The sequence below is a fragment of the Bos indicus genome, chromosome 15 (assembly GCF_029378745.1).
Source record: "Bos indicus isolate NIAB-ARS_2022 breed Sahiwal x Tharparkar chromosome 15, NIAB-ARS_B.indTharparkar_mat_pri_1.0, whole genome shotgun sequence".
Lineage (NCBI taxonomy): Eukaryota > Metazoa > Chordata > Mammalia > Artiodactyla > Bovidae > Bos > Bos indicus.
Window position 1 is genome coordinate 54,527,695 of NC_091774.1, and position 27,659 is coordinate 54,555,353.

The window sequence follows — 27,659 nt, forward strand, 5'->3', positions numbered from 1 at the left end:
ACAAAGTGTGGCATGAGTGGCAGAGCAAAAGTAGCTGGAGAGGAAGCCCTGGTAGGTGTGGCTGCGCCACAACCTGTTCCGGCTGGCATCCTCGATGAGTGCACTAACGTGACTGTGTCACAGGTGGGAGCTTAGGGGGAAAGCATCACCTGCACCCCGGCTTCTTCTGCTCCAGGCTGTTGGGCTCAGCTTTTCAGATGGTTTCATAACGTAGGAAGCAGCCCTGACAACTATGATCAGGTGTCGCTTTAGAAACAACAAACCTGTTTCTAAGTTGGAGTACTTTGTTACAAACAACAGACGTTGTGAGCAATTTAATGGGGAAAAAAGGAATTTACTCAAAGGGTATAGAGTTGACAGGAAGGCTGGTAACCTGCATGTGGAAAAATAGGTTTAACCTAGGAAGGCCAGGCAGCAGGCACTACAGCCAAGTTCATGCCTCAGGAGCACTCTGGCATGACCACCGTCACCATGGTAGGGACACTCCCCCCTCTATCGCAACCCCCGAGGGACCCACTGTGGTTGCACACCTACTGTGCCCACTCCTGTTGTGTGCTGAGTTGTGTCTGACTCTGCGACCCCATGGATTGTAGCCCACCAGCTCCTCTGTCCAGTAACTGTTACTCTTGGGGATCTTCCTGGCCCAGGGATCAAACCTGTGTCTCTTTCGTCTCCTGCATTGGCAGGCGTGGTCTTTACCACTGTACCACCTGGGAAGCCCATCCATTCCTGTGAATGATTCTAAATGTGTCAATATGTTTTTGTGTCATCCCCTGAAGATTCAAAGTTCAGAGAGGAGTGGCCACGTGGCTGAGCCTAGGTCATATGTCATGTTCTGGCTGCCCTGGGGCAGGGAGAAGACTACCTCTGTGGTTCAGCTTCCCCAGTCTCAGCGAAACTGCATAAAATGGGGCGTTCCCCCAAACAGAAACTTCTAGACTGTTAGAGCTAGAAGGGACATTTGAATTGGTCTTTGAATAGACCACTCTATTGTAGTGGCCTGATCTAGGAGTATTCATTAGAATTCCTGTGGCATTATAAAAAATTTACATGCTGGCATCCCATCCTCAGTATTTTGGGTTCAGTAGATCTGAGAAGGGACTTTGGCATGTGTGTGTGTGTGTCTTTCTGAAATGCCCCCCAGGTTGAGAACTGATGAACTTGAGCATTCTTGTTTTAAAGATGAGGTGACTAAGGTCCATAGAGAGTTTATCTGTTAGAAATTATACAAGTTAGGGGCTTCCCTGGTGGCTCAGTGGTAAAGAATCCTCCCACCAATGCAGGAGACACACGTACAATCCCTGATCTGGAAAGATCCCACATGCCACGGAGCAGCTAAGCCCATGCACCACAACAGGTAAGCCCGTGTGCCACAACCATGGAAACTCACACATCCTAGAGCCTGTGCTCCACAAGAGAAGCCACTGCAGTGAGAAGCCCCCATGCCCCACAACTCTCCCCAACAAGAGAAAGCCCTTGAAGCAGCAAAGACCCCAGTACAGCCAAAAATAAATAAGTTATGTTTTGACTCTTTGTGACTCCATGGACCATAGCTCACCAGGCTCCTCTCTCCATGGAACTCTCCAGGCAAGAATACTGGAGTGGGTTGCCATTTTCTTTTCCAGGGGATCTTCCCTACCCAGGGATTGAACCCAGGTCTCCTGCATTACGGGCAGATTCTTTACCATTTGAGCTACCAGGGAAGCCCAATGAAAGGGAGAAAGTGGTCATGACAAATTCTAGATCTCCTAGCTTTTGATCTAGTACTACTCTGAACTCTTGCTTTTTCCCACTGCAAAAAGAAATTTCCCGTCTTTATTCATATCTAAGAAGGCATGCTATACTACTTTGGTTCAGCTTCTTCAATAGTAAACAGACTTCAGATTAAGAGCCCCAAACCGTCAAGAGTGAACAACCCACACCAAGGGCTGCATCTCTAACGGCAATTGGCTTGATCTCTGGACCACAGCCCCCCACCCACCCTTTGTCGCAATCTGGCCAAAGCGTCCTCAAGAACCTAGAGTGGGAAGTGTAACAAAGAGGACCTCTGGATGAAGGACAGCCTGGCTAAGCCCATACTTCTGTGTTTGGCAGGATTCTGACTGTCTGGGCCTCCGTGCATACAAGCCCTTGTTTCAATTACTCATTGACCCTTCTTCAATTCTTCACTGTCCTGTAGCCATCTGGTTCTCATTTTGGGAATCCACGTCTTTCTTTTCTCTGCTGTCTGACTTCCACCAATCACTCTGCCTTGGACTGGTTTACTATCAGCTCAGACGCTGTTTCCAGGCAATCTCATGAAAACCCAGGGCCTCTGATCCCTTCCATTACATTATGTACTTTTTTTATTTTGCTCTCCTTACGAAACTTGTGCTTTCCTATAAAGATTCCCAACAGGAAATGCCATTTGCTTAATGCCTTCCTGCTCCAAATCTACTTAAAGTGAAAAAAAAAAAAAAACCAAAAAAGCAAAGGGTAGGAGAATTGCTGTAGCAGGACCATCTCTCTGTCAGAGGGAAGCCATTGTTTCTCCCACACCTTCTGCATCCAGAAAGGGCCTTGGCATCAAAGTCTGAGCACCTCATTCAGTGACTAAGCCAAGAAGGAATGGCGTGGTCAGAGCTGTTCTTCAGGAAGTAAGCCTAGAGCTATGGAGGATGGATTGGAGGAAGAGTGTCTGTGGGTAGGGAGACAATTAATAGAAGCTATTGCAATAACTTAGGTGAGAGAATGATGAGACTGAATTGGGCAGTGGGAATGGGATGAAGAAGAGAGGATAGGTAGGAAAACGTTCATTTTGGTGGAAGAATTGACAGGACTAAGAAACTGACAGATGCGGGGTGTGAGGGAGAAGTAAAGATTACCAGGTTTGGAGCTTGAGGGACTGGAAGAATAGCACCTTTACTAGAGATATCCGGTCCCGTCACTTCATGGCCAATAGCTGTGGGAACAGTGGCAGACTTTATTTTTTTGGGCTCCAAAATCACTGCAGATGGTGATTGCAGCCATGAAATTAAAAGATGCTTAAAGGAGAGTTATGACCAACCTAGAAAGCATATTAAAAAGCAGAGACATTACTTTGCCAACAAAAGTCCATCTAGTCAAAGCTATGGTGTTTCCAGTAGTCATGTATGGATGTGGGAGTTGGACCATAAAGAAAGCTGAGCGCCGAAGAATTGATGCTTTTGAACTGTGGTGTTGGAGAAGACTCTTGAGAGTCCCTTAGACTGCAAGGAGATCCAACCAGTCCATCCTAAAGGAGATCAGTCCTGGGTGTTCATTGGAAGGATTGATGTTAAAGCTGAAAGTCCAATCCTTTGGCCACCTGATGTGAAGAGCTGCCTCATTGGAAAAGACCCTGATACTGGGGAAGATTGAGGGCAGGAGGAGAAGGGGACAACAGAGGATGAGATGGCTGGATGGCATCACCGACTCGATGGACATGGGTTTGGGTGGACTCCAGGAGTTGGTGATGGACAGGGAGGCCTGGCGTGCTGGGATTCATGGGGTCGCAAAGAGTCAACACGACTGAGCGACTGAGCTGAACTGAACTAGAATGAGGCAAATCAGAAAAGCTGTTGAAAGGAGGGTGGAAGACAGTGACTTTAGTTTGGTACATGAGGGATGCAGACATCCAAAACTATGTTTCCATCAGACATTTGACTATGCAGGGCTGGACTGAGGAGGTCTGGACTGCAAGTTTCAATTCGGGAGTTTCAGCGGGAAGAAAATGTGACATAGGGTAGGGGCTGGGGGGCCAATACACGGAAAGGAGTGGGAAGAGGACTGAGGTCTGAGCCTCGAGTAATAACCCCATTTAAGCCCCTAAAACAAGCGGGAGGACTCAATAAAGAGTCCGAAAAAGAGCTGAGGGCAGGGGAAAAAAAAAAAAAAAATCAAGGAAACTGTTTTTTCCCAGCCAAGGGAGGGAAGTTTCAGGAAGGAATCTGAAGAGAGTGTATACTGAGATGTGAACTGACAAGAAGCTGCTAGTAGGATTACTCTCATGTCGCAACAGCTAACCTCACAATAAATGAAGCACTGAGGCAGGGTTCTGGACAATTCACATACTCCTCACTCTCCTTAGCCTCAGTTATCAGGATAACTGCAGGATAACTAAGTGTAATAACTTCATAGTTTAATATCGCTCAGAGTTTCCAAATAAATCCTCTCAGTTCTCAACGTGATTTCGCTCATCTAAGAGGAAGTGGCAAAGACTGAAAAAGCAAGGCCGAGGACAAGATATATACAGGGTAACTAATAAATATTAATAAGGTTTCCCCTCCCGCCAACCCGACCCGGGGAGAACAAGTCCGGGGCCCCGCCCCTCATGAATATGTATACAGCGCTGCCCACCGCCCACTGCCCCGCCCTCTACTCTTCTCCCTCGCAACGGACTCTCCCTACAAACGGGAAACAAGATGGCGGCTGCAGGTCCGAGTACTCGGGCTTCTTCCGCGGCGGCGGCGGCAGCTCTGAGTCGGCGGGGTCGGCGGGGCCGCTGTGACGAGATAGCGGCAGCCAAAACGGGCACCCCGGGCCCGGCCGCTGGCCCCGCGCTGCTGGTGTTGCCGCCACCGTTGCTGCAGCCGCCGTCACCGCCGCGGCCGGAGGAGTCGGACTGCGCCGGGTGCCTAGAGACCCCAGGGGAGGCGGCGGCCCTGCCGTGCGGCCACTCGCTGTGCCGAGGCTGCGCCCAACGCGCTGCCGACGCGGCGGGCCCGTGTTGCCCGCGCTGCCGCGCCCGCGGAGCTGGCTGGGCCCGCCGTCGGGCCCGCGACGACTGGCAGGCCGACGCGGAGGTGCTGGGCGAGCGCGCCCGCCGCGGCCCACCGGAGCGCTGCCGCCCGCGTCGGGACGGGGGCGCGGCCGCCGCGGGGCCCAGGCCGGAGCAGGAGTCGCGCGCCGCGCCCGCGGAGCCAGGTGGAGCTTTCCCTCCTCCCGTTGGGGTCCGGAGCGAGGCCGCCGCGCCCCGGCCTGGCCTACTTAGAGGGTGGAGGGTCCCAGGCCCTGATCGAGCGGGTGTAAAGAGTTCTCGTGGGGTTGGAACCGGGCTCTGCCCAGAGTCAGTTTGTGTTTCTGAATTTTGAACTTCGGAATGAAGTACAGGCACGATGGGTTTGGAGTCAGAAGTTTGGAGGGAGTCATAACATTTCTTGGAACAAGTTAGGGCCAGATTGGAATTGGTGAGTGGAGGAGGGTACCAAACTTCGCAGGGGCTGTGGAGGTTCCGAGAAGTGCTTCGTTTAATGTTGGGTGAAGAGCGTGGTCTTGTGAAGATGTGACTCCTGGGCCTGAGTGGGTCTGTAAGAGATGTGGAGTATACGAAGTTTAGGGGGCAGATTGATTTTGAGGATGTGAAGGGAGCTTTTCAGACTTGAGGGTAGAGTGGGTTGAGAGTATGAGCTCATATATGCAATTTTCACAGAATCTTGAAAAACATATGCTTAGCAAGAGCTTGGCATGTAGAGAAGTAATAAGTAACTGCTATTTATATTTATAATAATACTAATAATAAGCTCCAGTAGTGCTCTGCAAAAAAGACGGATGGGGTTTAAAAGTTTTGAAAGTCGAGATTGATTGGCGGCGGCTGCTTCTGTCTCCATGGCAGTGTAAGTTTCCTACTATTTTCCTGCCAGTTACCCGTCTGTTGAAGGACTGTTGTTGCCTTCGACGGCTTTGCCTCCCCTCCCCACCCCCCAGCAGCCTGCCAGTCTGGTGCTGAGCTTGACATAGAAAGTGCCCTATTGAAAACACAAAACAAAATTATGTTATAACTTAGGACTCAGACATATCCAGTCAACACAACAGCTAGAGTTCTTTGATAAAAGCTTACCTAGGAAGAGATTTTTCAAGAAACATAATTAGGAAAAGCCAGATAATGTGCATCTTTTGGGTCGGGAATTCTGCCATGTGTTATTTTCAGTAGGGAAAAAGAGGCATTGCTTGTGTATGAAAGTGCAGTCCCTAAAAACTACAGGTTCCAGAATGCAGTCTGTTTTGATTCAAGCAGACACCTGCCACTGTCCTAGGATACCTTTTATTTTCTATGTCTTACTTTCTGTGTACCTTCCTATTCCTTTTAAGCTTAATAGCATCCTTATGAGGTACTTTTATTGCCATTTTACACCTGGAACTGAGGCCAAGAGAGGTTGAGTAACTTGCCCAAGGATGAAAACCCAGTTCATCTGATTGCTGCTCAAATAAGATGAAGGACTTCCCAAACATTGTCCAATTTGTGAATGCGTGTGATGATCTCGTATGCTGTTTAATTTGCCTCAAATTCTGAGATTATGGTAAAAAAAATAAGGGAATATTTCTCTGGTCTTCCTACTCGTACTATAGATTTATATGGTCAAGTAAAAAAGAAATTTGTTTCCAAAACCTGGGCTTCCTTATGAAATAACAGGTCTGAGATTTGAACCATAAGCGAACATATGACTTGATAATTGGTGCGAACTTTTTCCTTGAAGAAATTTGTGTATCAGTGATTAAGAAAAATGATAGAAAATGAGATCCCAAATTAGGCTCTTTTGAGCCACTGAGTGTCCACCAGTTACTTTGTATGTTTGTATGAGGACCATCATGAAAAATACTTTTCCTTAAATGTTCTTATTGTTGGATCATTGAGTGTATATCATTATATACTTGTTAAATCAAAACATAGAAGAATATTGCTGAACAGAGTTTGGGAATAATAATCTAGCTTTAGCAGGTTGTCTAGATCTCTTGAGTTTACATGCAATATTTTAAAATTTAAGACTTTAATAGACAATTCACATAATTCAAACAAAAATAAAAGAAAGTATACAATGAAAAGGTTCCTCTTATCCCTTTCTTCATTTTCCATTTTCACCAGAGATTCATGTTTATTCTTCCAATTTCTTTATGCTTATACATGGAAATTCAAATATATTTAATTTTTTTGATCTTTTTACACAAAAGGTTATGTATTATAACTATTGTTCTGTAACTTGCTTTTTTTTTTCATATAACAATACATGATGGATATCTTTTCATATCAGTACATGAAAGGTTTTTTTCTTGCTACTTATAGTTACAAAGACTTTCATTGAGTGGATGTAACATAATTTACTTAATCATCCACTGGGGGATATTTAGACTGTTTCCAATGTTTTGCCATTATAAATTGTTGTTTATAAAATTGTTATACAATGTTTGTGTACAGTTTTATGAAGAGTTCACCTGTAGCTTTCATCAGATTCTCAAAGGGTTGCAGAGAAAAAGATTAAGAATTGTTGTTTTAACCCAGGTCCCTCATTCTACAGAAGAGAGAACTGAAGCCCAGAACAGAGTGACCAGGTCATTGTAGGTTAGTAGAAAAGGCAATGGCAACCCACTCCAGAACTCTTGCCTGGAAAATCCCGTAGATGGAGGAGCCTGGTAGGCTGCCGTCCATGGGGTCGTGAAGAGTCAGACACGACTGAGCGACTTCACTTTCACTTTTCACTTTCATGCATTGGAGAAGAAAATGGCAACCCACTCCAGTATTCTTGCCTGGAGAATCCCAGGGATGGGGGAGCCTGGTGGGCTGCCGTCTATGGGGTCGCACAGCGTCAGACACAACTGAAGAGACTTAGCAGCAGCAGCAGCAGCAGATAACAAGGGCTGAAAGGCTAAATTTTACATAAGGGCTAAAACATAACCTAACTCACAGTTAAATATTCATGATGGCTTTTATTTTATTTATTTATTTTAGTTGCCTTGGATCTTTGTTGTTGTGAGTGGGCTTTCTCTTACTGCATCAAGCAGGGACCACTCTTGGTTTGGTGCGGGGGATTCTCATTGTGGTGGCTTCTCTTGTTGCAGAGCACAGGGTCTAGGCACTGAGACTTCAGTAATTGTGGCGCTCAGGCTCAGTAGTTGTGGCACAGGGATTTAGTTGCCCTGTGGCATGTGGAATATTCCTGGGCCAGGGGTAGAACCTGTGTCCCCTGCATTGTTGGGCGGATTCTTATCCACTGTACTACTAGGGACATCTCATGATAGCTTTTAATTACAAAAGTAAAAAACACCAGCTTCATAAATATTTACATTACACTTTTTTGAGTGGGAAACAACAGAATTAGCAATCTTGTTATACTTCAGTATATTCTGAAGTATATTGCTTAGCAGTATTCTTTTGGCATAATTAGGTCTGTTGATAAAAGGAAGGGCAGTCCTGCTTTGTAAAACTGGAAATGAAATTATGTAGTAAAGTCACTGGCATTTAAGTGAAATTCTTAGGTGTATTTCTTTTTTTTTTAATTTATTGAAGCCCTGTGGCTCTTTTGGAATTGAATCAAATTGAATTTTTTTCTGAAAAAAAGTGCAAGAATTTGTGTGTGTTGAAAATTTTGGTTGTGCTGGTGATATATTTGTTTTGTCAGCTTTTTGACAGTCTTTACAGTTCAGAACCTTAAGAACTTCTGTATAAAATATTTTATTTATTTATTTATTTTTTTATATGGAATGCTTCATGAATTTGCGTGTCATCCTTGCGCAGGGGCCATGCTAATCTTCTCTGTATCGTTCCAATTTTAGTATATGTGCTGCCGAAGCGAGCACAAAATATTTTACTTTATTCTTACATGCATTGTCAATTTGCTTTTGGATGCCATATCAGTTGATTTGTGCAGCCCTGTGTATTGAGGGCTAAGTCAATGATCATTTCAAGATGAACCTAGACTTCACCTTTGTGTTCTTTGAGGATCTGCAGCTCATTGTTTGTCTTGACATATAAAGTATTTGGACCATCTTGAGCAGTAGTCAGCAAATATGTAATGAGTGTCTGCTCTGTGCCAGACACTGTTCTAGAGCCTTGGGTGACATCAGTGAAGGAAATATTCAGAAATCCTTTCCTCTTAGAACTTGTATTCTAAATATAGAAACAGTCCTGCTCCATTGATTTTGTTTTTAATGTTTGTTTATGTATTTGGCTGCATTGGATCTGAGTTGTGGCATGTGGGCTCTGGATCACTTGGACTCAGGAGTGCTGGTACTTGGGCTAAGCTGCTCTGTGGCATGTGGGATCTTAGTTGCCCAACCAGGGATCAAACCTGTGTCCCCTGCATTGCAAGGTAGATTCTTAACCTCTAGACCACCAGCTGGGGTCCCTGAGCCATTGATGTTTTTTAAAAAGAAAATTTACCACATGGTACCTAGGTAGATTTGCAACTATAAGAACATTTACACCTTGTTGATAATAATTTTGAGAATTTATTTAGTCTTTTGATTTGAGATCAAGGATGATCATTCTAAATTATGCTGCCTTTGTACTTGAAACCAAGATCTTTTAGGACAGCTCTTTTTCTTTTTGCCATGGGTAGTAATTGAAGAGAAAATGTAGACAAAGGCTGATGAATCTTTCAGATTGACAGTTTAATTTTTTTTCTCTTTATAGTGTTAAAATGCATTTCGTAAATCGAATAAATAAAAAAAATTGAATAGTGCCCCATTTATTCCTTCCCTTTATCCCATCCAACCTCCCTGTTCACTTAGGGTTAACATTTATACATTTAAAAAATTTCCTCCTTCTGTGAAAAGCAAGTAGTTATGGTTTATTACTCAGTTGGCAGACAGTGTTTGCTATGTGTGCAACCTAAATTGCATTTAGGACTAGTGAATAATGAAATCATGTGACTGTAGTGTAAAAGGACAGGAATTTCCCTTGTCTGAAGGGATTTGTCTTAAAATATATAAAATGACTCAACTTTTTATCCATACTAACACATACTCCAGAATATGAGTGTCCTTATGTGTCTTACTAATATGGAAATATATTCTTTGTGTTTTTTAAAACTCAGGATGAGATTGCCTTGTAAACTAAGCCTTAATCACCATTGACAGAATAGCTCCATGCTATAGGCTTCAAGATTGAGGAGCAGGAATTTACGTGGTATTTGTTTTTCATTCATATTTCCACTTTCTAACTTCCATTTAATCTTAGAAGACTTGACTGCATTGAATTCATTGGTATTTGAGTTTGCTTTAGTGTAGGGTGTAGGAAAAAATTGCCAAATTTCATTTCACTAATTTAGTGAGCATTTAGAACACACACTTGTGTAAGACAATACAATAAAAAAGATGAATAAGACATGGTTCATGTCCTTTAAGACTAGAGTCTGGTTGGGGCAGCACACCCAATACCAAGTGGTATTATTATTTGATAATAATAAATGCATAATGCCAGGGAGAGTAGAGCAGTGGGGTAACTGACAATCTTTTGAGGAAACTTGAGGAAGGCACTTGTGCTGTGTATTGGAAAAGTGTAGGAATTGACCAGGTGAAGGAGGAGAGGATGTCCATTCCTGGCAGAAGAACCTGCATGTGCAAAGGCATGAAGGCACTTGGCGTATTCAGAGATGACAAGAAGTTAAATATAGATGGAATGTGGGGCTGCAGTGCGGAAGGAGGAGAGAAGAAACTACAGAAGTTGGTTCATGAAGGTCATGGTGTGTCATGCTGAAGGAATTTGGGACTTTATCCTATAGACAGTGTGGAGCCCTTGAAAATATTTAAGTAATGGCATGACATTGTTATAACATGCTTTAGAAAGACAGTGTTGGTTGGAGTGTGGAGGAAATGTGAATAGAAATTGGAGGAAGGGAGTTAGGGGACTATTTTAGTAGTTCAGACAGATGAATAAGGGCTAGACTAAAGAAGTGACTCTGGAGATGTTTCCTTCAGTTATTCACTAATTTTGTAACGATTTCAGGTGAGGGCCTTCTGTGTACTAGGCACTGAGGCTGCAAATAGAAATAAAACATAATTCTGCCTCTTAAGGTCAGTGTAGTTAAGATTGATATATAAGCATGCAACTAGAATGTGGGGTAATAAATGCAGTAACTGTAATGCAAGATATAACTGTAGAAGGCAGTATAGTATATGTTAATAGGGCAAGTTAATGGAGCAGGATCTGGAGACACTGTGTTCAAATTCCAGGTCTGCCATTTATAGCTGTTTGTCTTTGGGCACTTGCTTAACTTCTCTGTACCTTGGTTTCCTCATTTTGAAAATGGAGATAGTAATGGTAACAAAATCGTAAGGTTGTTGTTAAGACTGAGTTATTTCAGTGAGTTATTAACATATAAAGAGCTCAACAAATGTTAGCTCTTTTCACAAAAAAGAACCTAGCTTGGATGGGTCAGCAGTGGCTTCAGTGAAAGGCAGACACTTGACCATGAGTATTCAGTAGGTGGATGAAGGCAGGATAAAAGTGAGGGAAATCAGTACATTTAAAAGCATTGAAGTCCCCCTACTGTTTGTGACCACGTGGACTGTAGCCTACCAGGCTCCTCCTTCCATGGGATTTTCCAGCCAAGAGTACTGGAATGGCTTGCCTTTTCCGTCTCCAGGGGATCTTCTCAACCCAGGGATCGAACCCAGGTCTCCCACATTGCAGGCAGACACTTTACCTCTGAGCCCTGCTGCTGCTGCTAAGTCGCTTCAGTTGTGTCCAACTCTGTGTGACCCCATAGATGGCAGCCCACCAGTCTCCCCTGTCCCTGGAATTCTCCAGGCAAGAATACTGGAGTGGGTTGCCATTTCCTTCTCCAATGCGTGAAAGTGAAAAGTGAAAGTGAAGTTGCTCAGTTGTGTCCGACTCTTAGGGACCCCATGAACTGCAGCCTACCAGGCTCCTCCGCCCATGGGATTTTCCAGGCAAGAGTACTGGAGTGGGTTGCCATTGCCTTCTCTCTGAGCCACTAGGGAAGCCCTAATAAAAAAAAGCATAGTATGAAACAAAAGGAGAGTTGTAGGGATTGCAAATATGGATAGTTTTTGAGCATAGAGTATGTGTGGGAGAGTGGAGGGAGGCAGAATTGCAGAAATAAGCAGTTACTGGATAATAGTGGACTCTGAATGCCATGCTAGGAAGAGTTTGAAAGAGGAGCGCATCTTTGCAGTTTAGAGAGATCACTCCTATAGGGAATAATGTAGCAAATGGATTGGAGATCCCAAATTTCTTTTAGCAGGATGAGTCACTGAGATTAGCTAAAGACTCTGTTGCTACAGGTATCCAGAAAAGCTGGGTGATAAGCAACAGTTCTTTTAAATTAAATGTATTTTGAGTTTGCAGAAAAGACAAAAAGATATCTACGTTAAAAAAAAAAAGGAACTAAAACCCAGAACTTCATTAAGCCCTTGAGCTCATGCTGTGTTGCCCTGGACAAAGATGAAGCAATGGAGTGAAGGGTTATTTCTGCCTTTTTTTTTTTTTTTTTTACTTTACAATATTCTATTGGTTTTGCCATTCCTAGTAATTGAGTTTTAACTGTGTGGAAAAAGGAACCAAAACCAAGACTTTTTCATCAAGCTGGGATTCTTGATGTGCTGCATCCTAGGTGAAAGGTGAGATAAAGAAAAATCTTCCCACTGACACAAATATTGTTAATAAGAAATCTTGTCTTGGTTTGCCTGGACTCTATATAAAGAGAAAATGGAAAAAAAGCTTCTCTGAGGAATTGAAGTACAAGACCTGTGCCTTGTTCATATTTGGGACCTGAGTTTATATTATACGGTTCAGGTATCTCCATGCTGAGAAATTAATATAAAAGCTAACTTCAAGCTAGTGATAACCCCTGGATCATCTGGAGAAAGGAAAGACTTGAAGGGGTACTCCCATATCCTGGGCCACAAGGAATTCTCACAGAAGAAATAAACCCAGCAGAAGATAAATTTATAATTAAAAGTGACACACAAGAAAACCATTTTCTACCACAAATGAGAATCAGTAGATAAAACAAGCAGGATTATAGCTCTAAGAACTGGAATAGTAGAATAGCAGTTGGAAAGGTAATTTAAATTAGCCTATTTTAAGTGACGAAAGACATTAAAAATTAATTGACAACCCAATAAATAAATAAGACATGAAACATATCTTTGAAAAGAATTAAACACAATAAAAAAATACAATCAGAGAGGTTAAAAAAGTCAACCCTGAATATTCATTGGAAGGATTGATGCTGAAGCTCCAATACTTTGGCTACCTGATGCAAAGAGCTGACTCATTCAGAAAGACCCTGATGCTGGGAGAGATTGAAGACAAAAGGAGAAGAGTATGGCAGAGGATAAGATGTACAGATAGCATCACCAACTCAATGGACATGAATCTGAGCAAACTCTGGGAGATAGTGAAGGACAGGAAAACCTGGTGTGCTGGAGTCCACAGGTTGCAAGGAATCAGACATGACTTAGCGACTGAACAACAACAAATAAACAATAGTTTACACAGATGAAGAGAAAATAGTAAGCTGGGTGTTGCTGCTGCTGCTGCTAAGTGACCCCATAGACGGCAGCCCACCAGGCTCCCCCATCCCTGGGATTCCAGGGATAGAACACTGGAGTGGATTGCCATTTCCTCCAACGCATGAAAGTGAAAAGTGAAAGTGAAGTCTCTCAGTTGTGTGTGACTCGTCTTGACCCCATGGACTTCAGCCCACCAGGCTCCTCTGCCCATGGGATTTTCCAGGCAAGAGTACTGGAGTGGGGTGCCATTGCCTTCTCCAAGCTGGGAGTTGGGTATGAGGAAATCCTGAGAATGCAGAATAGTAAGATGAAGGAAAATATGAAAGAGGTAGAGAAATGAAAAACTGAACAAGAAGACCTAACATCTAGTAGCAATTTCAGAAGGAGAAAAATAAAATGAGGGAGACGTGGAATTAGATGAAATTTTTTTGGAATTAATAAAAGTGAATTTTTAAGTTTAAGGTTCATGAGAACCTCAGTTCAGTTCAGTCGCTTAGTCGTGTTCGACTCTTTGCAACCTCATGAACCGCAGCATGCCAGGCCTCCCTGTCCATCACCAACTCCTGGAGTTCACCCAAACCCATGTCCATTGAGTTGGTGATACCATCCAACCATCTCATTCATGAGAGCCTCGCAAGGATTAAACAAGCAAACCAAAACAAACCCCACAACTAAATACATTGCAATGAAACTGCAGAACACCAGAGACTCTTTAAAAAGCAACCAAAAAAGGAAAGACAGAGGACCAAGAATCAGACTGAGAGCAGATGTCTCTTTATAAGAGAAACCAGAAGACTGACTAATATCTTCCAAGTACTGAGAGAGATCTGAATTTCATACTCAGCTGAGTTACCATTCAAGAGTGAAATCAAAATAAAAGTATTTTCAGATGAACAAAAATCCGGAGAATTTACCGTACTGTTTCTGAAACAACTTGTATGTGAAAGTACGCGCTTCTGGAAGAAAGAAATGTAACTTAGAGGAAAGAACAGGATACAAGACATCATGATGAACAAAGAAATTGGTTAGGTAAACTAAGCACTGACTGTAAAACAAAAATAATTATGGTTGATTTGTGGGAACTAAAACTAAAGTGGAGCTAAAATACCAGATGATAAAGTATAAGCTGGGAGGGAAAGTGGTCAGCATTAAAGAGTTATATATAGTTCAGGAGGAGGATAGAGATATTGATTAACTTTAGGCTTTCAGTCAAATGCATATTAAAAATTTAAGCATAACCACTAAAAGAAATACAATGTATAACGATCTACTATACACATATAGAACCATACACTTCCCAAATTAGAGACTACATTCTCTTTAATCAAATGTAAAATATTTATGTAACTAGGCACAAAAAATTTCATCAAATACCATAGCTTGATACATAATCCATGTTTTCTGACTCCAATACAATAAAATTAGAAACTAATGACAAATATTGATATGACTGATTCCCCTCACCTCTTAACTTGTTTAAAAAAAGCAAAAATAAACTGAAAATGTATGGATTGGACTTTCCTGATGGTAGAGTGGATAAGAATCTGCCTGAGAATGCAGGGTAACATGGGTTCTATCCCTGGTCTGGGATAAAATTTAAGTGCCTATATCATATTTCATTAAATCTTAAGATGTCATCATCATGAGATAGACTGTTGCTTTCCAAGTACAGTGCTTTTCTATCACTTAGACTTTTAAACTTTATACTTACTGAAAGAACTCTTAGGTTTACTTAGAAATAGATTTAGCATATCACTCATACACATATTTATAAAAGGAAGTGAAGTAATAAATTAGAATATTCCTGTGACTTCACATTCACAGTCTGATTTTTCTATCACTCTTGGGTAGAGTCATAGAGGTTTGTGTTTTCCTATATAGTATTGCTCATTATGTCATTGAAAGAGCATTGGTGAAGAACATTTCTTAAGCGATCCCCAGCATTTTCTTCAAACTGCTGACACCCATCCAGTCTTGATTCTGATGTTTTCTTGAACTGGCCAGAAGGTATCAAGAGAAGGTTTTCAGGTGAGACTCATAGTTCTTTCTCACATGGTCTGTAAAGGTTTGTTGACTAACATTGAGAAATTACCAGCCTAGTCATGCAACCAGAGGTAACTACCAAATAACTAGTACTTTTGTAAGCTTATTCTTTATGTTAGTACATATATAAGCAGTGACAGTGGCACCATCATTGTTTCCTGACAGTGATTGTAAGGCTAAATGTAAGAAATATCCCAATTTCAGCAATATTAATACGAAAAAATTGATGTCCTAGAATCTGAAAGGTTTTTGAATAGAAGAAAAGCTGAAAATTAGTTAAGTGGCCAACTGAAGAAGCTAGAAAAGTAACAGATTAAACCCAAAGGAAGTAGAAGATAGGAAAGAATAAAGATAAGAATAGAAATTAATAGAGTAGAAAACAGTGAAGAGGATTCAGTTCAGTCACTCAGTTGTGTCTGACTCTTTGCAACCCCATGGACTGCAGCATCCCAGGCCTCCCTGTCCATCACCAATTCCCGGAGTTGACTCAAACTCATGTCCATTGAGTCACTGATGCCATCCAACCATCTCATCCTCTGTCGTCCCCTTCTCCTCCTGCCCCCAATCCCTCCCACCATCAGGGTCTTTTCCAATGAGTCAGCTCTTCGCATCAGGTGGCCGAAGTATTGGAGTTTCAGCTTCAACATCAGACCTTCCAATGAATATTCACAACTGATTTCCTTTAGGATGGACTGGTTGGATCTCCTTGCAGTCCAAGGGACTCTGAAGAGCCTTCTCCAACATCACAGTTCAAAAGCATAAATTCTTCGGCGCTCAGCTTTCTTTATAGTCCAGCTCTCACATCCATACATGACGACTGGTAAATTCATAGCTTTGACTAGACAGACCTTTGTTGGCAAAGTAATGTCTCTGCTTTTTAATATGCTGTCTGCTGCTACTGCTGCTAAGTCGCTTCAGTCGTGTCTGACTCTGTGCGACCCCATAGACGGCAGCCCACCAGGCTCTACCGTTCCTGGGATTCTCCAGGCAAGAACACTGGAGTGGGATGCCATTGCCTTCTCCATTGTGTGAAAGTGAAAAGTAAAGTGAAGTCGCTCAGTCACTTCCAACTTGTAGCGACCCCATGGACTGCAGCCTACCAGGCTCCTGCATCCATGGAATTTTCTAGGCAAGAGTACTGGAGTGGCTTGCCATTGCCTTCTCCGAATATGCTGTCTAGGTTGGTCATAACTTTTCTTCCAAGTAGCAAGCATCTTTTAATTTCATGGCTGCAGTCACCATCTACAGTGATTTTGGAGCCCCTCAAATAGTCTGTCACTGTTTCCATTGTTTTCCCATCTATTTGCCATGAAGTGATGGGACCAGATGCCATGATCTTAGTTTTTTGAATGTTGAGTTTTAAGCCAACTTTTCACTCTCCTCTTTCACTTTCATCAAGAGGCTCTTTGGTTCTTCTTCGCTTTCTGCCATAACGGTGGTGTCATCTGCATATCTGAGGTTACTGATATTTTTCCCGGCCATCTTGATTCCAGCTTGTGCTTCATCCAATCCAGCATTTCTCATGATATACTCTGCATATAAGTTAAATGAGCAGGGTGACAGTATACAGCCTTGACATACTCCTTTCCTGATTTGGAACCAGTCTGTTTTTCCATGTCCAGTTCTAACTGTTGCTTCTTGACCTACATACAGATCTCTCAGGAGGCAGGTTGGGTGGTCTGGTATTCCCATCTCTTGAAGAATTTTGCACAGTTTGTTGTAATCCACATAGTCAGAGGCTTTGGCATAGTCAATAAAGCAGAAGTAGATTTTTTTTTGGAATCTCTTGCTTTTTTGAAGAGGATTCAGTTCAGTTCAGTTTAGTCACTCAGTTGTATCTGACTCTTTGCAACCCCATGAATCGCAGCACGCCAGGCCTCCCTGTCCATCACCAACTCCCGGAGTTCACTCAAACTCACATCCATTGAGTCGGTGATGCCATCCAGCCATCTCATCCTCTGTCGTCCCCTTCTCCTCCTGCCCCCAATCCCTCCCAGCATCAGAGTCTTTTCCAATGAGTCAACTCTTCGTATGAGGTGACCAAAGTACTGGAGTTTCAGCTTTAGCATAAGTCCTTCCAAAGAAACCCCAGGGCTGATCTCCTTCAGAATGGACTGGTTGGATCTCCTTGGAGTCCAAGGGACTCTCAAGAGTCTTCTCCAACACCACAGTTCAAAAGCATCAATTCTTCGGCGCTCAGCTTTCTTCACAGTCCAACTCTCACATCCATACATGACTACTGGAAAAACCATAGCCTTGACTAGACAGACCTTTGTTTGCAAAGTAATGTGTCTGCTTTTGAATATGTTTTCTAGGTTGGTCATAACTTTCCTTCCAAGGAGTAAGCGTCTTTTAATTTCATGGCTGCAGTCATCATCTGCAGTGATTTTGGAGCCCAAAAAAATAAAGTCTGACACTGTTTCCACTGTTTCCCCATCTATCTCCCATGAAGTGATGGGACCAGATGCCATGATCTTCGTTTTTTGAATGTTGAGCTTTAAGCCAACTTTTTCACTCTCCTCTTGCACTTTCATCAAGAGGCTTTTGAGTTCCTCTTCACTTTCTGCTATAAGGGTGGTGTCCTCTGCATATCTGAGGTTATTGATATTTCTTCCGGCAATCTTGATTCTAGCTTGTGCTTCTTCCAGCCCGGCGTTTCTCATGATGTACTCTGCATATAAGTTAAATAAGCAGGGTGATAATATACAGCCTTGACGTACTCCTTTTCCTATTTGGAACCAGTCTGTTGTTCCACGTCCAGTTCTAACTGTTGCTTCCTGACCTGCATATAGGTTTCTCAAGAGGCAGGTCAGATGGTCTGGTATTCCCATCTCTTTCAGAATTTCCCACAGTTTATTGTGATCCACACAAAGGCTTTGGCATAGTCAATAAAGCAGAAATAGATGTTTTTCTGGAACTCTCTTGCTTTTTTGATGATCCAGCGGATGTTGGCAATTTGATCTCTGGTTCCTCTGCCTTTTCTAAAACCAGCTTGAACATCTGGAAGTTCACGGTTCACGTACTGCTGAAGAGGATTAATAAACCCCAAATCTAATTCACTGAAAATATTAATATAGGTTCTGAATTATAGGCAAATCTCAGGCAAGATTGATGAAGGAAAACAAGAAAGCATAAATAATATTAGAAATGAAGCAGAAAATATGATTGTGAATATCAGGATTTTAAAAAACCCATGTTTTGCAACAGAAGCCACCACAATGAAAAACCTACACACTGCAGCAACAGAGTAGCTCCTGCTCATCGCAACTAGAGAAAGATCAAGTGCACCAACGAAAACCCAGTGCAGCCAAAAATAAAAAAAGGAAAACCTGCAGATTAAAAGATGCCACCAATTTAAGTGTATGGACTAATTTGGATTCTTATTTGAAAAACTATAAAAATATTTGTTGGATTTCGAATACTGACTGGATGTTGGTATTAAAAGTTACCCGATTTTTAATGTGACAGTTTTCTGGTTACATATTTTAAAGAGTCATTATTTTTAAGACATGCTAAGTTTAGAAGTTAGATGATATGGTGTCTGGGATTTCTTCAAAATAATTCATTCAAGGGGAGAGAGGACAAGCACGATTAGGGAAATAGATGAAATAAGATTGACAGTGGATTGGCTGTTGAAGCTGGGTGATAAATATGTTGGGGCTCATTGTACTGGTCTCTCTAATATTTGAGACATTTTTATAGTAAAAAGCAGGAAAAGATTCTATTAAAGGAAAACAAGGCACAGATGGTTTTACAGGTTATTCAGATATAGACAGATGGATAATCCTTGTACAGACCATTCCAGAGAATAAAAAATGTTTCTAGACTCATTTCAGGGGGCTTTTACAGTGTGATATCAAAATCACACAAAGACAATATAGAAAGGAATAATAGAGGCCAGTCCAAGTGAAATCTGCACTAGTCTAGTAGTCTAATTTTTTTGTATCAATCACAATCACAATCAAGTAGTAGTATTCTGGGAATGAGAGTTCAGCTTAGTATTAAGACTCTAATGTAATTTACCATATTGATTAAGAGTAAAACCATATGATCATTTCAGTAGATGCTTAGTAGAGCATTTGATAGTATTTATTGTTCATTTATTAATTGTAAAAGCTAGAACACTTGGAATAGGTGGGATTTTTTTTATTTTAATTTTTTTAGTGGAATTTGTCAATACAAATGATTAGTGGCCAAGAACACTGAACTATGGTTAAATAGTTAACAGGTCCAAAAAAGTAATTGAAGAGTCCAGTAATATGCCCTCAAATATTTGAATGTGATATATGACAGGTGGCATTACAAATCAGTAGGGCAAAGATATTTCCAGTTGTGGATGGTTAGCTTATAGAAAAAAAAGAAAAGTAAAGAAAAAGTAAAGAAAAAATCTTTACTTCACACCATACACAAGAAGTTAATAGCAAATGGATAGCAAAAGGTCAAGCTATAAAACTTAGAAAATACTAAGAGTATCTATAATGGGATAGGAAAAATTCTTTATACAAATAAGAAATGCAGAATAAAGGAAAAGATTAATAATTTGGTCATATTAAAATCAAAACTTCATATGATAAAATATAAAGTAGGGAGATGAACCACAGCATGGGAGAAGATATTTCCAGTGTAATCGGTAACCAAAGATTATGTCCAAAATATATGAAGAATTACAAATCATTATGACAGACACCTCATTAGAAAAATGGTGAGGGAATTTGAATAGACATTTCACAAAAAAGGGAAACTGAAAGACCAATAAAACATCTGGAATGATGTTCGCTATCATTAGTAATTAGGGATGAGATCTAGAATACCAGGGGAAGATAGACCTTATACATGTATAGTGATATTTCTCCCAAACTAGTGACTTTGTACTCATTACTCTCCAGTGTTTGAAAGTTAAGTTTCCAGTGAATCAAGAGATTCTTCTTTAGTTTCAGTATTCAGATATTTAAAGACCAGGATTGTTTCCATCTAAAATTTTAGGTTAAATTTCTCAAATTCATCTCTCTGGTCTTCTATCTTCCTTTCCCAAATTTCTGGTCGTACTACATTACTTGTCTTCCCTGGTGGCTCAGAGGTTAAAGTGTCTGCCTGCAATGTGGGAGACTGGGGTTTGATCCCTGGGTTGGGAAAGATCCCCTGGAGAAGGAAATGGAAACCCACTCCAATATTCTTGCCTGGAGAATCCCATGGACAGAGGAGCCTGGTGGGGTACAGTCCATGGGGTCGCAAAGAGTCTGACACGACTGAGCGACTTCACTTTCACTACTTAGAGTTCTTGTAATATAGAATGGTTTTTGAAACCTTTTTGACCTTTTGTCTGCCTTGAGTATTCTTCCCTCTTATCCTTCTGTCAGGTTATACTCCGGTGAAACAAGTACTCTGAATTCTTTCTCATAGAGGAGTTGATTACCTTCCTTTGTGCCACCATGGAAATATGTGTATTGGTCATGTCACTGGATTTCAGTTCCTTGTTTGTGTGTCTGTCTCTGGGATTACACTGAACTCTTTGAGGTCAGGGACTATGTCTTTGTGTATTCGGCACTTAACATGGTACCTAGACTGTGTTAGATACTCAGTAAACGTTTAATACATTAAAAAGTCCTTAAAAAATCCTTTAAAAATATTTTTGATTATATGTCATGATTCCTTTATCCTTCTGCTCATCTTTAAATATGCCACTCAGAATTGACCCTCATGCTTTAAATAATGCCTGACCAGTGCAAAAGAAAAAATGCAGTGGGGTTTACTGTTTCTCCATCTGGACGCTAAATTCTTTTTTTAAAAAAAGCATATAACAACTGGTTCTATTTTTTATTTTAAAAATAATTTTACTTATTATATTTTTGGCTGTTTTTGGTCTTCGTTGCTGCATGAGCTTTTCTCTAGTTGGGGCAAGTGGCGACTGCTCTCTAGTTGTGGTGCCCGGGCTTCTCATTGCCGTGGCTTCTCTTGTGGAACACGGGCTCTAGGCTTGAGGGCTTCAGTAGTTGTGGCACATGGGCTCAGTAGTCGCGGTGCCTGAGCTCTAGAGCACAGGTTCAGTAGTTGTGGCGTGCGGGCTTAGTTACTCTGCACCATGTGGGATCTTCACAGACCAAGGATCAAACCCGTGTCTCCTGCCTTGGCAGACAAAATCTTTACCACTGAGCCACCAGGAAAGCTCCAGGATGCTAAATTCTTATTAATACTGCCAAAAGTTGCATTGGCCTTGTTTATCCTGAGATTGTAGGCAATAGAACAACTTTTTTTTTTTTTTTTCACGAACTGCTATTAAGCCAGCCTTCCTCATCAGAGGTGTGTACAATTAAATTTTTCAGCCTGAAGAGAACTTTTATCCAGTTTTGGTTTTTATTTTTCTAAATAGCAGTGGAACTATTTTCCCTTTACTGATGTTTTGCCATTTCTTTTGTGTTTCCTCTAGTGTTTGTTTCTGTAAAACTATTATGGTAAAACCTCAAAAGACTGGACTCTGTTAATTTGAAGTTGAATTTGACTTTACTGAAGTTTACCTGGGCTTCCCAGGTCACACTAGTGGTAAAGAATCCACCTGCCAAAGCAGGAGACATACGAGATGCAGGTTCAAAAGTTTATATTTGCTTTCATTATAAAGAAAAACTTTACAAATTGATCTTCTTTCAGACAACAAATTCTTTAAAAGAACTTCGTACAAAGTGGTCCTGGTATTAAAGCACTTTATCACTGGTTCATTCAACAACAAAAATTTTAAGTCGCTGTTTTGTATGTACTATACCTAGAGATCATCCCCATGGGTTCAAGAAAATCTCCTAGTTTGAGGAATTAGTAATTATAACACAGTAATTATAACACAGATAATAAATCCCGCCAATACTGAGTTAAGTGCAGAATGTTGCGAGGGCCTGCAGAAGAGAGATCAATAAACAGGGCTTTGACCTAATTATAGTGAAAAAGAGGGAAGAGAAAGTGTCATATGTACAGTCAGAGAGAGATTGGGTCTGGCATATCTGGGAACAGTGATTGTGTGAAGACTGGGAAGGGGAAAGTATTGAGGTGTTGTGGAAATGTGATTGGAGTGATAGTCTTGGTCTTGTTTATAAATCTTGGAGGCAGAGGGAAGCCAATGAAAGTTATTAAGTAGGAGGATGATAGGGTCAGATCTCTGTAAAGAACTAGGAAAGCAGTATTGGAGATAGAAAAAAGAGTCTTAGAGACAGGTCAGTTAGGCTACCATTTAACATAACAAGAAAGTACTGGAAGATTAGATGATAAGGTAGGTATTACTGTTAGGTAGGTATTACTCCCATTTTATGGATGAAGAAACAGGCTTCACAAGGATAAATACTGGTAGATACAAATCCAGTGGGTAGTAGATTTGAATGCAGGTTGATATGGTTCCACATTCTACACTCTAAGAGTGGAAATTAAGCCCAAAGGCATTTTTATCAGGGTGGTTGTGGATATAGTGATGGCGACAGCCGCATGGTCTTGTCCTGCCTTGGTCTGCCGGACCTTCGTCTCTGCAGCATTCCTATACCTACATTTGCTTCTGTGATCTCTTTTATTGTGGGCCTCATGCTTTGACTGTGCTGATCCAGTGTGGGCTGCCTTGTTCTGCATTATTGTTTGGGCCATTGCTGGATTGAAAAAGGAATTTTACACTTTGACTCTGCTCTTCACACTTGGACTCTACTGTTACTTAATACCTGCTTTTGCAAATTCTACTCTCTTTGTCTTTCTGTAATCCAGATGTGTTAACCTGTGTGGGTTGTGACAACAGAATACCATGGACTAGGTGGCTTATAAACAACAAAAATTTATTTCTTAGTCCTAGAGTACGGCAAGTCAAAAATCAAGACTGGTAGACTCAGTGTCTCATGAGGGCCTGCCTCCTGTCTTCTTGCTGTGTCCTCACTTGGTGGAAGGGGCAGAAGAGCTCGCTAGGGTCTCTTTTACAAGCACCCTAACCTTTCATGAGAGCTTTTGGCCCTCATGACCTATTCACTTTTCCAAGACCTTATCAACGAACACCATCATGTTGGGGATTTGGTTTCAATGTGTGAATTTTGGGGGGGATACAACATTGAATCTGTAGCACCAGGGTTAGGAAATTACATGCAGCAGGCCAGATCCAGCCTCTTGCTTATTTTGTAAGTTTTATTGTAATACAGCCATACTTGTTTATATTGCCTATGACTGCTTTCATGCTGCAATGGCAGAATTGAGCAGCTGTTTTGGTCTGCTTTCCTACAATTCTGAGAAATTGCTATCCCTGAAAAGATTAAGTAGAATTTTTCCTTTTAAGGAAGTATTTAACATTTAATAATTATCAGTTATATATCCAACATTGTACAAAGCATTACTTTAAATCATGTCATTTAATCATTTATAACAATTTATTTGAGGACTGGGAAAACTGAGGGCTAGACAAGTTGTATTGTGCTGAGTGCACATTGATAAGTGTGGAGTCTGGTTGGTCTCCACAGCCTGGGATCTTTCTACTTATGGAAGTTACCAGGCAGACATGTGTGGATGGTAAAGTGCTGTAACTGTGTATTGTAACTGCCCAAATTGTTACAATTGGCATTGTTACCCCATAAACTTAAGGAACATTGTGTTCCCCAAGCATGCTGGATAACTGAGGTTTTATTGTTTATTAATAGTTTTACTATATTAATAGTAGTAAATATGGTAGTATGGTTCTTGTTGTTGACAGGATGAGTTTAGATTTCTTAACCTAATTTGGCCTCAACCTACCCTTTCTGGCCTATACCACTCTCCTACATAAACTTTCTGCTCGAGTAGAACATATTTATTTACTATCCAGCTTTCATGCTTAAAAAAAATTAAAATTGTGTCAATAAACACATAACTTGAAACTTACCATCTTTACCTTTTAAGTGTGCAGTTCAGTAGTGTTATTACAAATCTTGGTCATGCTTGCTCTTGGTCATGAATTGCTCTTCCTCCATCTTCTAACTTATCTAAGTTTTACCAGTTAGACTCAGCTGCATTCCACCTTCCCAAAGCCTTGCCTCTCCTTCCCAGGCTTTGTTCTCTTGCTCCTACTGATGTCTGTTGCAGCGTTTGCTTGTAAGATGTGTTTGGCAGTTGTTCCATTTTGTGACTTTGCACCTGTCATTGTCTCTATAATTATTTAAATCTCTTACAACTTTGTATGACTTTGTCTTAGCTAATAAGCTCTATTAATAAGTGCTTTGGGGGAAGAGTCTCGTGCCTTTTTTTGGTGTATTTTCTCTTCCTATGGCACCTCCCTCTTCCTCATTGCTCACTTCCGTTTTTAACTTCCTGATCTCTGATTATGGTTTCCATTATTCTTACACACTTACGTATGATAACTTGATATGTTATCACTAACAGTTTCTTCTCCCTTTGTGACTTCTATAATTATATTGCTATTTCTTTTCCATTTGTTATTGCTGTTTCCATATTTAATGTTCTTGTTTGAAATTATAAGGCATACTCAGCCTAGCGACTTGCATAATTAGCCTAGTCAGTCCCTTAGTATTCGATATTTAGGTTATAATCAGTCTTTGTTTTGCAATTGTGAACAATGTTACAATGAAAATCTTCTTATGTAAAGTTTTTCTATACTTTAGATTATTTTCTTAGATTCCTAGAAATTATTCGGTTCAGTTCAGTTGCTCAGTCATGTCCGACTCTTTGCGACCCCATGAACCGCAGCATGCCAGGCCTCCCTGTCCATCACCAACTCCTGGAGTCTACCCAAACCCAAGTCCATTGAGTCTGTGATGCCATCCAGCCATCTCATCCTCTGTTGTCCCCTTCTCCTCCTGCCCTGAATCTTTTCCCAGCATCAAGGTCTTTTCCAATGAGGCAGCTCTTCGCATCAGGTGGCCAAAGTACTGGAGTTTCAGCTTCAGCATCAGTCCTTCCAATGAACACCCAGGACTGGTCGCCTTTAGGATGGACTGGTTGGATCTCCTTGCAGTCCAAGGGACTCTCAAGAGTCTTCTCCAACACCACAGTTCAAAAGCATCAATTCTTCTGCGCTCAGCTTTCCTTATAGTCCAACTCTCACATCCATACATGACTACTGGAAAAACCATAGCTTTGACTGCTGCTGCTGCTGCTGCTAAGTCGCTTCAGTCGTGTCCAACTCTGTGCAACCCCATAGATGGCAGCCCATCAGGCTCCACCGTCCCTGGGATTCTCCAGGCAAGAACACTGGAGCGGGTTGCCATTTCCTTCTCCAATGCATGAAAGTGAAAAGTCAAAGTGAAGTTGCTTAGTCGTTCCCGACTCTTAGCAACCCCATGGACTGGAGCCTACCAGGCTCCTCCGTCCATGGGATTTTCCAGGCAAGAGTACTGGAGTGGGGTGCCATTGCCTTGACTAGATGGACCTTTGTTGACAAAATGAAATTATTAGGTCAAAAATTATAAACATCTTTTAACTTCTTGGTATGTGAGCAATAAACTTTTATTTTATTAATTCTTTGTCAAGGATAGTTTTAAAACATGGCTTTAAGTTATTAGAATAGTAATCTGTAGTGTTAATTATGGTATTAGGTAAGCAGCCTTAAAATCTGGCATGAACATTTTATTAGCTTTTAATTCTTTCTCTCTGTACTTCCTCTTCTTTCCAGGTAAACACTCTTCATATTGCCTACTGTAAATTGTTACTGTCTTGGGAATAAGCAGTTGTGTTAGTTTAAGACAGTTGCCACTTGACTGTCATCTGCACTCTTGGAGAGTTAGAAGGGGTAAACTGAAAATACAGGTAAAATGGAAAGCACTTTCATTTTAGAACATGTTTGTGGTTCACTCCCCTTGTTTCCACCTTCCTACTTCTAAATGGAATGCTTAATTTAACATTAAAGTTTCTCCTTACTGAGGGTAATTCAGAAGTTTGGTGGGTAGTATAAGCAGGTAACCTTGAGATTAATATGGATAATGGCCTCTTGTTTCCTGTGCACCTCTGCAGTTGCGTAGACTTTGTTGTAGAAGGTGAATTTTGATGCATTGCCTTTTTTTGCTCTTGTGCACCTCTGCCTCATGCAGCACTTAGCTGTTCAGTTTTATAACTCTTGAACATTCTGTAGTAGTTTCACTCACATATGTTTTTTTGTTCCCTTGTAAGATTTTAAGTTTCTCTAGGACTTGGCCCACATGTATTCCTACCTTTTTTGGATTCCTTTCTTGACTTTCTCGAAAGAATATTCTCTCCTTTTGTCTTCTCCCTCATTGCTTATTCCCTCTTTAGTAATGGTTTGTGGTTTCATGATGAATACCCTGTCTTCTCCACTGCTTATGAAGAATGTCGATTTTGCTTCTGGCTATGATGGAGCAGACTGTCAGTAGACCAAAACTCCTGCTGAGAATAACTAGAAAAGCCTGACTTAAAAAAAAAAAAAGATCTATATGAAGGCATTGGTAAGTTGCCAAGGCAGCCAGGACTTCAGACTTTTGTGGATTCTTGGCAAAGAGAGAGTATTGCTATTAAGAAGCAAAAAATCCAGCAGCGCTTTCTTCATGAGGCTAGCGATACAAAAATTATAGTTCAGGGCTGCCAAGTTAACCAGAACTTGAGAGGCCAAGATCCCAGAGAGAAGCAGGGTGCATCTCCCCACCTCCACAGCCTCTCCACCTGCTTTTTTTCTGTTGGGGCAAAGTCTTGGTGCAGGGTAAAAGGCTAAAAAGCTCCACAGAAGGCTAATGAAAAGCAAAGCGGTCTCAGCATTTCTTCACCGTTGAGGAGAAAAGAGTTCAGGACCCTCCAAGGAAGGCAGGCTTGGTAAATACCCTAGACTGGGAGGGCTACCAACTAGGATAGATGTTTTCAAGCTTTACAAAGCCTGCAGCCAACCTTGAATCAGCTCGTGTCCTGATTGGATTGTGAAGTGATCTACTCTGAGTCTGACTGCCAGTCACAGAACATGGTGAATCTTTTATAGGAGTGTAATATCATCCACAGCCTTTATAGTTTTTCATTGCACAGTAGATGGGATTCTAAAAAAAATTACCATGTAAACCAAGAGACCAGCCCGGGAATAAAACCAGACAGTACAGAAAAGGATCCATTGTATGCCAGGCACTGATAACTTATTCAGTTAGTCTGAAATTGAAGGACATTTAGGTTGTCTCCACTCTGTAGTATTGTGATTGATCTGCAGGGAATATTCTTGTTCTGTATCTTTGTACATATGTATTATCATTAAGATAATGAATACCCATGCTAACTCTGGTCGTTGTCAAATTCTTTTTTATATTTGTGAATCTAATACATAAAAGTCTTTTGTTTCAGAAGTTTTTAATAGGACTTCCCTGGTGGTCCAGTGGTTAAGAATCCACCTGCCAATGCAGGGGTCTTGGGTTTGATTCCTGGTCTAGGAAGATCCCCCG

At 41.3% G+C, this 27,659-nt stretch overlaps 1 protein-coding gene and 1 non-coding gene across 2 annotated transcripts in view; one reads left to right on the plus strand and one right to left on the minus strand.

Annotated features, from left to right (window-relative positions):
- The first annotated feature begins 4,387 nt into the window (after nucleotides 1-4,387).
- RNF169 (ring finger protein 169) overlaps nucleotides 4,388-27,659 on the plus strand; it is an 87,562-nt gene continuing 64,290 nt past the window's right edge. The window contains exon 1 of the mRNA XM_070803897.1: nucleotides 4,388-4,923. Within this exon, the coding sequence (XP_070659998.1) occupies nucleotides 4,422-4,923 (502 nt within the window). The 5' untranslated portion in view covers nucleotides 4,388-4,421. The remainder of the gene's footprint in view (nucleotides 4,924-27,659) is intronic.
- Nucleotides 8,462-8,568, minus strand: LOC139176185 (U6 spliceosomal RNA). The gene has a single exon (XR_011560641.1). It is a non-coding gene; the product is annotated as a U6 spliceosomal RNA (small nuclear RNA).